Source organism: Schistocerca gregaria, chromosome 1, assembly GCF_023897955.1.
Source record: "Schistocerca gregaria isolate iqSchGreg1 chromosome 1, iqSchGreg1.2, whole genome shotgun sequence".
Lineage (NCBI taxonomy): Eukaryota > Metazoa > Arthropoda > Insecta > Orthoptera > Acrididae > Schistocerca > Schistocerca gregaria.
In genome coordinates, this window is record NC_064920.1 from 129,408,249 (window position 1) to 129,424,641 (window position 16,393).

A 16,393-nucleotide genomic window follows, 5' to 3' on the forward strand; every position below is an offset into this window, starting at 1 on the left:
GTCTCCCTCAGTTTCAAGACAAACAGAACCAAAACGTTAAATTAAACAGGCAAATAAAAGAAAATTTAGTCCGTCCACCACTGGCTACCTTTTTGTAGAGTGATAAGTGGTTGAATACCATCAAAAAATTACCAGTTTTCTCCTACTGATTCTAATGTTTTGAAACTCTGCCCAAAAATAATGTAATCGAGGACCATAGCACTAATTTCAACAAAACGAGTAATCAGTGCGAAAGAATAAAAACTAAGGTTCAAGAATTATAATTTTCTTGTTGCTTGTCGATTTTGAAAAGCTGCAGACAGATACAGGCATGTTAATGTAGACACAGGCATTAGATCGGGTAATTTCTGTTTTTATAGTATACTATGTATGAAATGTTAAGTTTTAAGTTATATGATGTCACAAGTTTGTTGTGACTCATGCCCATCTTTGTCTTTTAAAGCAAATAGGGCATTGTACTTTACTGATAACAGCACCTCATAAAATACTTCCAGACAGGGGATGGTGCCATTACGGCAAGTTGAAAAAGAGAGAGTGAGGAAGAAGTGAGGGTGATATTTAGGAGTATATGATCAACTTCTTCCCTCAAAAATATTTCTCTTCTTCATACCTCCTCTGTGTTACCCCAGATGACTTGTAACTGATATCATTGGTGCTAAAATTGCAGTGCACGCGAGGTGCTTATTTGCCTCCACCGCCCTGAGTGGAATGCACAAGTTCTACCAAATGTTCACCAATCTGCAGTCTTCTATAGTTGTTATACCCTGCGCAGAAAACAGCACCTAGGTCGTGAATCCGTAATCTTGAGGTTGTAAGAAAGTCTTAGCGAGAAACTGTTGTTTCAGAAATGATTACATTCCCAATCTGTTTGTTTGTACAGGATGCCACTAGCTTTTTATTGGCAGAACACGATTAAGTTCCTTTTTAGAGTCACAAGCTATTTTTATTCTTGAACAAATTAATGAACTGCATATTTCCGCAATTACTATTACACTATTCTCAACTATACGTCCAGTTAATCATATATAACTAATAAAGTCATAACTAGTACTGACCACGGCAGACTACATGTCTGTCTTCCGACACTGCCGAACCACTCTGATTTACACACTAGATATTGCTAAGTCTTAACTGATACCGCGGCGGACAACATGTCCGTCCTTCGAGACTGTCGAAACTGCTCTGATCTTACAACCAAACCGCCCGCCATCCTAGTTAGGTGCGATCCGAAGATCGCCGAAGTGCCTTTTCGTTTCGCAGTTTATTATTCTGCAGGTTATCAATACTTGTGACATGATGGAATGATAGCACGCTATTGAGAGATGCTTTAATTTGAAATTCAAGTAAATACACTGTTTATTTTTTCAAAAACTAATAATAGAAGATTACTATTTTGGCGCACAACTTCCGAACGCAGCAGCCAGTCACGGAGAAGGACCACAATCTAGGCGAACCGTACTGCCTTCTTACGTGTTCTAAAAAAGTTTCTTGTAGCCGAATATGATGGCTGCAGGGCCAAAAGTAGCCTATTACACTACCGTTCATTAAAATTGTTACACCACGAAGATGATTTGCTACAGGCGCGAAATTTAACTGACGGGAAGAGAATGCTGTCATACGCAAATGATTAGCTTTTCAGAGCATTCACACAAGGTTGGCGCCGGTGGCGACACCTATAACGTGCTGACATAAGGAAAGTTTCCAACCGATTTCTCATACAGAAACAGCAGTTGACCAGCGTTGCCTGGTGAAACGTTGTTGTGATGCCTCGTCTAAGGAGGAGAAATGCGTACCATCACGTTTCCGACTTTGATAAAGATCGGATTGTGGCCTATCACGATTGTGGTTTATCATTCGCGACATTGCTGCTCGCGTTGGTCGAGATCCAATGACTGTTAGCAGAATGTGGAATCGGTGGGTTCAGGAGGGTAATACGGAACGCCGTGCTCGATCCCAACGGCCTCGAATCACTAGCAGTCGAGGTGACAGGCATCTTATCCGCATGGCTGTAACGGATAGTGTAGCCACGTCACGATCCCTGAGTCAACAGATGGGGCCGTTCGCAAGACAACAACCATTTGCACGAACAGTTCGACGACGTTTGCAGCAGCATGGACTATCAGCTCGGAGACCATGGCTGCCGGTACCCTTAACGCTTGATCACAGATAGGAGCGCCTGCGATAGTGTACTCAATGACGAACCTGGGTGTACGAATGGCAAAACGTCATTTTTTCGGATGAATCCAGGTTCTGTTTACAGCATCATGATGGACGCATCCGTGTTTGGCAACATCGCTATGATCGCACATTGGAAGCGCGTATTCGTCATCGCCATACTGGCGTATAACCCGGCGTGATGGTATGGGGTGCCACTGGTTACACGTCTCGGTCACCTCTTGTTCGCATTGACGGCATTCTGAACAGCGGATGTTACATTTCAGGTGTGTTACGACCCGTGACTCTACCCTTTATTCGAGCCCTGCGAAACCCTACATTTCTGCAGGATAATGCATTACCGCATGTTGCAGATCCTGTATGGGCCTTTTTGGATACAGAAAATGTTCGATTGCTGCCCTGGCCAGCACATTCTCCAGATGTCTGACCAATTGAAAACGTCTGGTCAGTGGTGACCGAGCAACTGGCTCGTAACAATAGGCCAGTCACTACTCTTGATGAACTGTGGTATCGTGTCGAAGCTGCATGGGCAGCTGTATCGTCCAAGCTCTGTTTGACTCAATGCCCAGGCGTACCAAGGCCTTTATTACGGCCAGAGGTGGTTGTTCTGGGTTCTGATTTCTCAGGTTCTATGCACCCGAATTGCGTGAAAATGTAATCACATGTCAGTTCTAGTATAATATATTTGTCCAATGAATACCCGTTTATCATCTGCATTTCTTCTTGGTGTAGCAATTTTAATGGTCAGTAGTGTACATCAGTTTGTAATGCAAATGATGTCCAACGACAACAGTGGGAAACTACCAAATACACCATGTACGACAAGTTTTGCACGCTTCAAGTACACGCGTACCAGGTAACAGGCCACGCCACTTGGTAACAGGTAGGTTACTGTCTCAGCAGTGCTGTACCAGTTTTACGCCATATGTGTATTGGTCTCTACTGTCGTCATTATTATTAAAACAGCACAGGCCGCTTTTCTCATTTTCTTCAAAACTGAAATGTTTCAAAGCAATGGAAATTTTACAAATAATGTTTACTCTTTTTTTAAGGTTATTTAAAAAATAAAATTTTTAACATTGCCGTGATGGCTAATTGACGCTTCAGTTTTCATACCCGGCTGTTAGTACAACATAAAGAACAGCTATTATAGCCGAGAGCAAACAAATACAGAAAAATTCAGAACTAAAATACAGGTATCGGTTTTAACTGGTCGGTTTTTCCCATCCTTTCCTTATACTGACACTGCTCCAGAGTAAAAATATTTCAAATGAAAAGTCGCGTGGTCGCATATACTTGCGGAGTTGCTGGCACGCAATGAAGCGTGCTACGGTAAGAGCAGATGCAGATGTGGGTGTGGAACAGGCGCGCTTGCTTGGGGTTCGGGTGGTGGGGGCAGCGGCTCCTTCTTAAGGGAGAGGCGGCCGGCCGCATGGGCAGTCCTTCGTCGTCTTCCCGCACAGCACCGGGCAGGTGAGTTCATCCCGGCCGCCGCCTCTGCGTGCCGCGTTCGCAGCAACCAGTAGCTCTGCAGTTCGCTCATCTCTTATTCTTTCAACACTGTCGTGCCTCTGCAATGTATTTATGTGAGTTTGCAAATTTCGCTCCGACAGCAATGGTTGCGTTCCACGTGACTTCCCTGGGACTGCTTATCGGTGGTTTCTCGTAGAGGGACTATGCTGGGTGTTTACTATTCGGTTCACACGAAATGGACGAGTAGACGACACTGCAACAAACAAATAATAAACATAGGTCCGGAATCGTGAACCAGTTGGATTTTTTGTTTGTTTGCGGATATCTAAAGGGCTTTGGTGTATTCGACTGTTGTTAGTAATGCCTGTGAACTCCGAGAGCGCGTTGTAGGTAGTTGTCAGAGCTTTCGGTACACGCCTGGGACTTTTGAACGTATACTAGCATGACTGAGATGTGCCGAAGCCTATCTTCACATGAACACTTGTTGTAATGTGTTTATCTCAAGTGCGTACCTGCGGTTTGAATCCGCGGGTATTCTACATCTACGTCTACATTTATACTCCGCAAGCCACCCAACGGTGTGTGGCGGAGGGCACTTTACGTGCCACTGTCATTACCTCCCTTTCCTTTTCCAGTCGCCGGAAAGCCTCCGTGCGCGCTCGACTCTCTGTAATTTTGCATTCGTGATCTCCTCGGCAGGTATAAGAAGTGGGAAGCAATATATTCGATACCTCATCCAGAAACGCACCCTCTCGAAACATGGACAGCAAGCTACACCGCGTTGCAGAGCGCCTCTCTTGCAGAGTCTGCCACTTGAGTTTGCTAAACATCTCCGTAACGCTATCATGCTTACCAAATAACCCTGTGACGAAACGCGCCGCTCTTCTTTGGATCTTCTCTATCTCCTCTGTCAATCCGACCTGGTACGGATCCCACACTGATGAGCAGTACTCAAGTATAGGTCGAAAGAGTGTTTTGTAAGCCATCTCCTATGTTGGTGGACTACATTTTCTAAGGACTCTCCCAATGAATCTCAACCTAGTACCCGCCTTACCAACAATTAATTTTATATGATCATTCCACTTCCGTACGCATACTCCCAGATATTTTACAGAAGTAACTGCTACCAGTGTTTGTTCCGCTATCATATAATCATACAATAAAGGATCCTTCTTTCTATGTATTCGCAATACATTACATTTGTCTATGTTAAGGGTCAGTTGTCACTCCCTGCACCAAGTGCCTTACGCTGTAGATCTTCCTGCATTTCGCTGCAATTTTCTAATGCTGCAACTTCTATGTATACTACAGCATCATCTGCGAAAAGCCGCATGGAACCTCCGATACTATCTACTAGGTCATTTATATATATTGTGAAAAGCAATGGTCCCATAACACTCCCCTGTGGCACGCCAGAGATTACTTTAACGTCTGTAGTTATAAGATGTTCATGTACTCAGTCGTTATACGCCCTATCGGGAAAAAACTTGGTTTCCGGACCTATGTGCAGCGGGACTATTTTCTCGTCCCGTTGTGTTCTACTCTCCCCTTTCGTTTATACCCTGTGTACACTACATGGATCCACTACCTTAACAGGTAGATAGACTATCGTCTGAGCAGATTTATGTTCACCAGTAACAGGCAAAAAATCTTAATTACTTCCATTGTTCGCCAATAAAGAGTGGGAGAGATTTTTGTGGAAACACTTGGGTTCCCTGTTGATGTATCGTATTTCTGTCAATTATTGCATATGAGGAGCCAGAGGAAAGAATCTCCAGGTAAGTCATTTTTTACGAAACTCGAGAAAAAGCGATTTAATGTTTGAACTGTGATTACATCAATACATAGCAACATACAATACTTTTTATTTCATAAATTACACATCTTAGGGTGCAACGAATGTGGAAATAGCGTTATTTCCACCAGGTGTGTTCCTAGAATGAAATCATTCCCCAAAATGCTCTCAAACGTCACTCTGTAAGAGGAAAGAAACAGTTAAGCAATAAAGACGGAATAATTTCGTAATAATCGCGACTAAACGAATTTCTGGTTGTGATAATACAGCGGCAATACTCATATTCACGTATATTTAGCTGTGAGGCATCGGACTGAAAAAATTCACAGTTCCAGGACGGCAAAAACTTAATCAGGCTTTGCAGTTCTTTATATTTTTGCCTGGAAATTGGAAGGAGATCTAGAATAAAGAATAGAATTGTTTGAGTTATATTGCAGCAAACGTAACTGCCAAGCTATTGTACACTTGGCAAGTAAGGAATCATGAACCTAAAAATACAATTGCATGCAGATGTGGACAGTTCAAACAGCCCATCCATAAGGTTAATATCGTTAGGGTGTCCTTATATTGCCATTCTGCATTCCTTGTCATAAATGTTTAGTATTATAGCATTCCGTAGTAGCTGGATTCAGATTATATTATCTTAATTTCCTGTGTTTTGAAAGGGCATTTTGCAGCGTACTTTGAGTCAAAGAGCGTTTTCCGTGTCTTGATTAACACTGTTCACAGTGTAAGAAGGTGGCCCACACCTGGATGCTTCTATCGTTTCTTTGAAATCTTCAAGTGTTTCCATGACCACGCACAGGGAACGTTATTTTCATCTTCTTCAGGCTAGTAATTTGAGAGTTACGTAACGAAGGAAGAGGATGACGGAGAAGTTTTTATTTTGACCACCAGCGGAATCACAAAATATACTTACAGTACGTCCCAGGAGGAACAGGCAGTATTCGGGGGTATAATAGGAGCGGTCATTCTTAGCAAAAAAAATCCAATAAACGTTGGGTCTAAACTGTATACCATTAGAGCTAGGGGCATTTTTCCAACTTCGCAACTGTGAAAAACACCTATTCTACCGAATATGTCTTGATAGCTCTTAAGATGTGCATTTAGCCCATCTTTGCTGGACAATATTTTCTTCATGTAAGTGGCCGTTGCCCGCATCTCGTGGTCGTGCGGTAGCGTTCTCGCTTCCCGCGCCCGGGTTCCCGGGTTCGATTCCCGGCGGGGTCAAGGATTTTCTCTGCCTCGTGATGGCTGGGTGTTGTGTGTTGTCCTTAGGTTAGTTAGGTTTAAGTAGTTCTAAGTTCTAGGGGCTGATGACCGTAGATGTAAAGTCCCATAGTGCTCAGAGCCATTTCAACCATTTGAAGTGGCCGTTGCAAGTAAATACACTTCCAAGAATTTTGAAGCAACTAAGGAACGATGGAAAACGGATGAAACGATATTTTTTCTTGTTTTGGTCCATATTACTTAATCCCAAAACATGGAAAGCAGAGAGCTTGCAGTAGAAGATATTTGTTTCACAATTTCGAAGGTGAAGAAATACTCACAGTTATCGAGCCTTAAGGTCTGCGCTTTAAAGGCCACGCCCACTAGCCTCATTTGCCTCGAATGATCGCTCCTGTCTGATCCCTGAACATTGACCGTTCCTCGCGGGACATCCTTTACAGAGCTTTCCAATGTCCCCATTCAAGGCACGAGTGATGAAGTGAAAACGGAATGACGTCACTTCATTTGCGCCCTCCCTCTTGGTGCATTCAGCACAAACATAAAAAAAAAGGATTCACCTGTCACAAGGACATGGATACTGAACGAAATTTGTAAAGTTGTCGCTTAAAGTAAAAGTCTCTGGTTGCTACATTACGCAGGCATACATTTTTGCAAACTCTGTGCAGATACTCCCCTTATTTCTATTTTCCCTTGCCTCCAGTTTACTGGGGTGCGGGGGTGGGGGGAAGAATGCAAAATAATTCTGTTTGCGCTGCCTTCTCGTGGCCGGACAAGTCTCCACTGACTTGCTTGCTTCTTTCCCCTGAGAAAATGGCTTACCTGGTTCTTTCTCCTTACAGCAAAACATTGGACGCTAGTAGCTCTCGCTTTGTGTTTTCCCAATTTTAGCCTGCGAACATCTGCGTGTGATCAGTCTGAATTGAGCTGTAGCAATAACTCAGTTTTGGGGGAAAGTGACTTACCTGGTTCTTTCCTCTGACTCGTTATATGGTCGCTAGGAATATAATTCAATACACATCTCTTAAGGGGCCCTCATACGCTCAATACTTATTGCACAATAATATTGTGTCAAACTATTGCGCATGGGTGCGAGCCCAAGAACGGCGCAATATTTATGCTCGGGGACGCGGCTGTTGGAACTCTGCCTTCGTAGCGAACACGTCTGTAGTTGAAGACTTGGAATTCGTTTGCACTACGACTGACTTGTTCGTCTTACGCAACACAAGTAGAAATTACGTATAACGGACGAAGTAAGTGCGAAAACCTTCAAGTAAATATTTCAATGGACCACACGCTCATTCACTGCAGCACAGATTCGTAAACCAGAACGACAACTAATTACTAATTAAACAACTGAACTGCGTGATTTATCGTGTACATGTGCTGTTTCCTACGCATGTTTCTACTCTCATAACGTTGCAAACCAAAGAAAACCATTATTTAGTGACGACTGATTGAAAACTTACCTGCTCTCTTGTTGGTGGTCAGATAACACTTGCATGGAAAAAGAAACATATATGCGTACTAAAAATCTGACCAGATCTTATTTGTCAACTCTGAAAACTGCTACAAGTAAAATAAGCATTGCTGCTTATTGTCATAACATCAGGATCTTCCATTTCCTATGCTGTTGTGGACGAGGAGGTATCTGGCGTCTCCTAAACAGTCAGTTCTCAAAGTGCTGCGTGGTGCTCTAATTCTCCAGCACACTCCCTGATCTTTTGTCATTTACTTTTACATGTTCTTTGCGGAAATTCTTTCGGAGTGAACTGAATTTCACCCGGTCTCCGCAGGAACTGCCGTTTTTTGCGCTGTACCACCCTTACACGGTACTAGATACTGAGGGAGCGCCAATATTTTTAAAGCTCACCAGAATCCATTGCTCCACTTTATTTTGGATTGATGCAGCAACATTTAAATATATTGTGCAAATCGTCAATGACGCTCTCGGACGGTTAATATTACTGTGCAATACTCAGAATTGCGCAATGAATATTGATCGTGTGAAGGCCGGTGTACGCGACAAGACGTGAAAATGAACGAAAAATGTTTCTCGAAAGTAAATTGGTATAAGTGCATCACTGTACTGCAAAGAATAAAGTAAAATAAAAACAATAAATATATCTTTCACATTTGGGTTCCACCATTCAGTTGAACCTTCACTGTGCTTAATCACATGGAAGATGCTCCTCGGTACTGAGTGAATCAGGTTGTGCAAGTTGTCAATTGAAATTGAGCCCACTATTTCCGTACAGAATTATTCCGCTCACTTAGTACAAAGTTGTTATTCATCCAAGTAGGGTATCATCAAACTCCTTATGCACCTGAATCAATTCTGATTCCAGTGGACCTATGTAAGTAGCAGATGTCTTCCTGGTATTTGTACATTCCAGATTCAATCTAGCTGGTGCAGAGCGATCGCCAGATAGTAATACTTGCGCCTAATAATTTCAGCTCAGTCAGGAACGAAGATTAGGACTTAACGTCCCGTCGACAATGAAGTCATTAGGGTCTGAACACACAGACTGGTTTTCGGAGGATACGCAAACCTCATTCAGAATCTTCGGACGAGAATTTGAACCGCCTCCCCGGCGTCTGATAGCGTTGCCATAACCAGTGTGCCACCTCGCCCAGTTTGCCTGTTAGCACCGAGTCGTTTGTACGTATCATTGTACCAGTAGGCTAATACCGAAATCTAAATAAATCTTCTTTACGTCGCTCAATATCATTTACCTGTTTCGGAAAGTAAGGGAACCTTTCTTTCCTTTCTATGGACGTCGTTGTAAGGTAGATCGTGTAGGCATTTCTTAAATTCCAAGCATTCATCTGCTGCCGTCGTTTATTTTGCACGTCTGATGATGACTATTATAATGAAAATAATCACTGTTTAAGAGGACATACACAATTTCTCTCTCTTGTTCAGCTCAGATTTAATTGTTTGAGCGTTCATTCAACTGCCGGAAAAAAAACTTGCGATAACACAACTTGAATGTTCTAAGTCCTTGACGATTTGACGACTGGAGAGGTCCAACTTATTTTAGCGTCACACTTCCCTTCTCTGCATGGGTCAGATGCATTAGTCGGGGAAATATAGTTTACCGACTTCCATCATTTTTCTATTTACTTATTCTTGTGGCTAACGGCCCGGTACAAGACTCTCTAGTTTACATCATTTTTGCAGCTTGAATGATAAGTGACTAAATGTCAATGCCTTGTGTGGATGACTGCGATGAGTGCACATAGTTTCTGGTTTCACTGGTTGCTGTTGATGACGATTATGAGGGGGCGAATCCTGTGGCTGGCACCCAGTTTACTCGTCTTTATATAGTAACGTCACCGTGGCAGGCCTCCCGTGACACAGTTTCTGCAACAGGGGCGTACAACCCGTTTTTCCACGCTGTTGTTGCCAGGACCTCAACAAAGGAGGTGAGAGTGCCGCTTCACCAGGAGAGACAAGGCCCGCTGACGCTATCCCATTATCAGCGGAAGGCACTGGCTCACATCTAGGGTTATAAGTACGGCCATTAGCAAGTCACAGCTTTATCCGTGGAACAGCTTCAGATCTTGGCACTACTAGATGACCACATTGTATTAGGTCGGGATTTTCTGCGAGTCATGACGGTATCGGGGGAAACTTTTTCCAGCTCCATGAAGCGTTTAAGACGTCAGAAAACCGTCCTGACATTTCACCACACGCGCAGTCCGCAGTGCCCCACAAAGTCGGTCGATAGCTGCCAAGGCAGTTTTTAGCTGATCGTGAACAACAGCCAACTCGTTCATTAAGATCTCTCAACGACCACAATCCCTAGCCATATTTACTGGTGGTTGTTATACGTAAACCTTGTTCATGCAAAGACAAAAACAAGTCAAGTAATTAGAAGCACTAAGAACGGCTTAAAACTTGGTATTGGTTACTTCCACAAAGTACAATGGACAACTTTGTTACTGCGGCTACTCCAAGTGGCGCTGTTGGATAACTTCTGCTGAATCCGCAACATATGGCGTAGTACCTGATCTTCTACGCCACCACTCCAATTCCTGATCATAGCATCTTCGGCTATGGAGTTGGTTATTAGCGTTCATAAAATAGGATTTTTTCGTTTTTGTGTTATACTGTGGCATGACAAAGCGACTCGTAGGAATCCTATATAATATTGGAGACAACTACAATATACATGCAAATAACCATTTTGTTAACTGCGGCGTCCATGTGCCGGCCGATGTGGCCGAGAAGCGCTTCAGTCTACAACCGCGCGACCGCTACGGTCGCAGGTTCGAATACTGCCTCGGGTATGGATGTGTGTGATGTCCTTAGGTTAGTTATGTTTAAGTAGTTCTTAGTTCTAGGGGACTGATGGCCTCAAATGTTAAGTCCCATAGTGCTCAGAACCATTTGAACTATTTTTGACATCCAGGTGTCTTTATACGAAATTTCCTCGCTATTTTATTGACAAACGAAGCGAAGAATATTGATACATAGCACTTCTTGAGTCTATTTTTTGTCACCCCCAATACATCACAAAACCGAATAGAATATTTCTTCCGAAACACCACAGAAACGGAAAGTCAAGGCTCTCAGCAGAGCCATCCGATATATACTCTTCTTTGAGGTTTACCTGATGACCCTTTCGTTTCTGGAAGTACTTCATCATCTACATCTACATCTACATCTACATGACTACTCTGCAATTCACATTTAAGTGCTTGGCAGAGGGTTCATCGAACCACAATCATACTATCTCTCTACTATTCCACTCCCGAACAGCGAGCGGGAAAAACGAACACCTAAACCTTTCTGTTCGAGCTCTGATTTCTCTTATTTTATTTTGATGATCATTCCTACCTATGTAGGTTGGGCTCAACAAAATATTTTCGCATTCGGAAGAGAAAGTTGGTGACTGAAATTTCGTAAAAAGGTCTCGCCGCGACGAAAAACGTCTATGCTGTAATGACTTCCATCCCAACTCGTGTATCATATCTGCCACACTCTCTCCCCTATAACGCGAAAATACAAAACGAGCTGCCCTTCTTTGCACCCTCTCGATGTCCTCCGTCAATCCCACCTGGTAAGGATCCCACACCGCGCAGCAATATTCTAACAGAGGACGAACGAGTGTAGTGTAAGCTGTCTCTTTAGTGGACTTGTTGCATCTTCTAAGTGTCCTGCCAATGAAACGCAACCTTTGGCTCGCCTTCCCGACAATATTATCTATGTGGTCCTTCCAACTGAAGTTGTTTGTAATTTTAACACCCAGGTACTTAGTTGAATTGACAGCCTTGAGAATTGTACTATTTATCGAGTAATCGAATTCCAACGGATTTCTTTTGGAACTCATGTGGATCATCTCACACTTTTCGTTATTTAGCGTCAACTGCCACCTGACACACCATACAGCAATCTTTTCTAAATCGCTTTGCAGCTGATACTGGTCTTCGGATGACCTTACTAGACGGTAAATTACAGCATCATCTGCGAACAACCTAAGAGAACTGCTCAGATTGTCACCCAGGTCATTTATATAGATCAGGAACAGTAGAGGTCCCAGGACGCTTCCCTGGGGAACACCTGATATCACTTCAGTTTTACTCGATGATTTGCCGTCTATTACTACGAACTGCGACCTTCCTGACAGGAAATCACGAATCCAGTCGCACAACTGAGACGATACCCCATAGCTCCGCAGCTTGATTAGAAGTCGCTTGTGAGGAACGGTGTCAAAAGCTTTCCGGAAATCTAGAAATACGGAATCAACTTGAGATCCCCTGTCGATAGCGGCCATTACTTCGTGCGAATAAAGAGCTAGCTGCGTTGCACAAGAGCGATGTTTTCTGAAGCCATGCTGATTACGTGTCAACAGATCGTTCCCTTCGAGGTGATTCATAATGTTTGAATACAGTATATGCTCCAAAACCCTACTGCAAACCGACGTCAATGATACAGGTCTGTAGTTAAATGGATTACTCCTACTACCCTTCTTGAACACTGGTGCGACCTGCGCAATTTTCCAATCTGTAGGTACAGATCTATCGGTGAGCGAGCGGTTGTATATGAGTGCTAAGTAGGGAGCTATAGTATCAGCGTAATCTGAAAGGAACCTAATCGGTATACAATCTGGACCTGAAGACTTGCCCGTATCAAGCGATTTGAGTTGCTTCGCAACCCCTAAGGTATCTACTTCCAAGAAACTCATGCTAGCCGATGTTCGTGTTTCAAATTCTGGAATATTCCATTCGTCTTCCCTGGTGAAGGAATTTCGGAAAACTGCGTTCAATAACTCCGCTTTAGCGGCGCAGTCGTCGATAACAGTACCATCGGCACTGCGCAGCGAAGGTATTGACTGCGTCTTGCCGCTTGTGTACTTTACATACGACCAGAATTTCTTCGGATTTTCTACCAAATTTCGAGACAATGTTTCGTTGTGGAACCTATTAAAGGCATCTCGCATCGAAGTACGTGCCAAATTTCGCGCGTCTGTAAATTTTAGCCCATCTTCAGGATTTCGCGTTCTTCTGAACTTCGCATGCTTTTTCCGTTGCCTCTGCAACAGCGTTCGGACCTTTTTTGTGTACCACGGGGGATCCGTTCCATCTCTTACCAATTTATGAGGTATGAATATCTCAATTGCTGTTGCTACTATATCTTTGAATTTGAGCCACATCTCGTCTACATTCGCATAGTCAGTTCGGAAGGAATGGAAATTGTCTTTTAGGAAGGCTTCTAGTGGTACTTTATCAGCTTTTTTAAATAAAATTATTTTGCGTTTGTTTCTGATGGATTTGGAAGAAATGGTATTGAGCCTAGCTACAATGACCTTGTGATCACTAATCCCTGTATCAGTCATGATGCTCTCTATCAGCTCTGGATTGTTTGTGGCCAAGAGGTCAAGTGTGTTTTCGCAACCATTTACAATTCGCGTGGGTTCGTGGACTAACTGCTCTAAATAATTTTCGGAGAATGCATTTAGGACAATCTCGGAAGACGTTTTGTGCCTACCACCGGTTTTGAACAAGTATTTTTGCCAACATACCGAGGGTAGGTTGAAGTCCCCACCAACTATAACCGTATGAGTGGGGTATTTATTTGTTACGAGACTCAAACTTTCTCTGAACTGTTCCGCAACTGTATCATCGGAGTCTGGGGGTCGGTAGAAGGAGCCAATTATTAACTTAATTCGGCTGTTAAGTATAACCTCCACCCACACCAATTCGCACAGAGTATCTACTTCGACTTCACTACAAGATAAACCACTACTGACAGACACCAACACTCCACCACCGATTCTGCCTAATCTATCTTTCCTGAACACCGTCTGAGACTTCGTAAAAATTTCTGCAGAACTTATTTCAGGCTTTAGCCAGCTTTCTGTACCTATAACGATATCAGCTTCTGTGCTTTCTATTAGCGCTTGAAGCTCAGGGACTTTTCCAGCGCAGAATAATGTAGGGAACTCTGTTTGTCGAATAGTCTCCAGAACCGTCGTCTACATCGCTTGATATAGTGTTGGCCCTCATCTAGTTTTTTGTGGGGTTTTGTATCGCATCTCCGGAGTGACGAAACGTGGCATGAAATATAAGCCCTGCTGTCAAGAGTCTTCTCTGTCTTCTAAACGAAAAGCTCATTTCGAATTTTGGAACTGATGGGGTGATTGCTGTCTTTCTTAAAAATGATGTTAGTAATGTAGGTATGTTATTATCTGCATTTATCTCTTGTTAAAAACTGGAATGAGGTGCATCGTTTGCCAATTATATGGGACGAACTGTTTCATCATAAATCTGTGACAGACCACTGGTAGAAGAGATATAATATCGTTCACATCGGTCTTAAGTTCCTTTTCGATTTTACAAGGGTCTTAAGCTAAACCAGGAACAGAACTTGACCAAGCGAGGAAAGGCGTGAGGGGGAAGGGCGGGAGAGGGAGGGGGGGAGGGGGGGGGCGTGGAATGTCTTCTTAGCTTTCTGATGAATTACGAAATACTTTTGAGGTGGCAGACAATGCTTACTTCAGGCTGCAACTAAATTATTTCGTCTGCCTGTTTGGAGTGACAGAGTGCGAGTTCGGTTTGCAGAGATTTTAGGTTTTTAGGGTAATGAGGGGATGGAGGGACTTGATGGATTGGAAACACTGGCACTCGTGTGCCTTTTTTTTGGGCCTGCCCTGGCTAATGTCTTTATCTGTTCTTCTTGTGTATCTGAAACGACCTAAAAGACGGAACTGTGCGATCTTCTTCAGTTAAACGATTTCAGGAGATAGAATTTAATGATTCGGAGACAGCATGGGAGATTAGAAGGATGATTATCGATTTTTGGCGACGTTTTCACAGAATAACATTCGCTTAGTTGGTTCAGTCCATGCATCATCAGATGCTAACAATTTTTTGAATAAAAACGTGCAGATCGTGTAATGCATTTTATTTTTTTATGTCGTTCAGCTACTGCTCCATCAGATCTATAATTAAGAGTAGAGGAACGTAAGGGTGATAGCTGTTTATTATACAGGGTGGACAAAACAATTCTGACACACAAAACATTTCATGCACCATACGCCTCAGGTGCAGTAGGTGTAAGTTGGGTTGCTTATATTAAGGCATTTGAAGTATTTTCAGGGCCAGTTTTTCACGGAGGTGACGAAAGTGCACATATACAGGTGGCAGAAGCATCGCGTACACGAGGTATAAAAAAGCAGGACACTGGCGGAGCTGTCTTTTGAACGCAGGTGATTCATGTGAAAAGGTTTCCACCGTGACTATGACCGCACGAGGGGCATTAACAGACTTCGAACGCGAAATGGTAGTTGAAGTTAGACGCATGGAACGTTCCAGTTCGAAAATCTTTAGGGAATTCAAGAGTTTGCCGAGAATGCCAAATTTCAGACATTACTTCTCTCCACCGACAACGCAGCGATCGAAGGCCTTCACTTAACGACGGAGAGCAGCGCCATAGAGTTGTTAGTGCTAACAGACAAGCAATACTACATGAAATAACCAGAAATCAATGTGGGACGTACGACGAACGTATTGTTAAGACAGTGCAGCGAAATTTGGCGTTAATGGGCTATGTCAGCAGGCGACAGACGCAAGTATGTTTGCCTGTTGCGCCTCACCTGACCTCGTGATCTTATCGGTTGGACCCTAGACGAATCAAAAACCGTGGCCTGGTTAGATGAGTCCGGATTTTAGTTGGTAAGAGCTGGTGGTGGGGTTCGAGTGTGGCGCACACCATACGAAGCAATGGACCCAAGATGTCAACAAGGCACTGTGAAAGCTGTTGGTGGCTCCACGATGGTGTGCGCTGTGTTTACGCGGAATGGACTGCGTTCTCTGGTCTAGCTCAACCAAACATTGACTGGAAATGGTTATGTTCAGCTAGCTGGAGACCATTCGCAGTCATTTATGCACTTCGTGTTCCCAAACAACAACGGAACTTTTATGGATGACAACGCGCCATGTCACCGGGCAACAACTGTTAGCGACTACTTTGAAGAACATTCTGAGCAGTTCGAGCAAATGGTTTGGCCACCCAGATTGCCCGATATGAATCCCAACCAACATTTATGAAACATAATCGAGAGATCAGTTCGTGCAAAAAATCCTGCACTGGCACCATTTTCGCAACTATGGATGGCTATAAAGACAGCCTGGCTCAATATTTCTACAGGGGACTTTGACCGAGTTGTTGAGTCCATGCCACATCGAGTTGCTGCACTACTTCGGGCAAAAGGA

General features: G+C 43.4%; 1 protein-coding gene across 1 annotated transcript in view; it reads left to right on the forward strand.

Moving 5' to 3' along the window:
- Positions 1 to 3,517: 3,517 nt before the first annotated feature.
- The window catches only part of LOC126333297 (extracellular matrix organizing protein FRAS1-like), a 393,058-nt gene continuing 380,182 nt past the window's right edge, over positions 3,518 to 16,393 (forward strand). The window contains exon 1 of the mRNA XM_049996769.1: positions 3,518 to 3,648. Within this exon, the coding sequence (XP_049852726.1) occupies positions 3,518 to 3,648 (131 nt within the window). The remainder of the gene's footprint in view (positions 3,649 to 16,393) is intronic.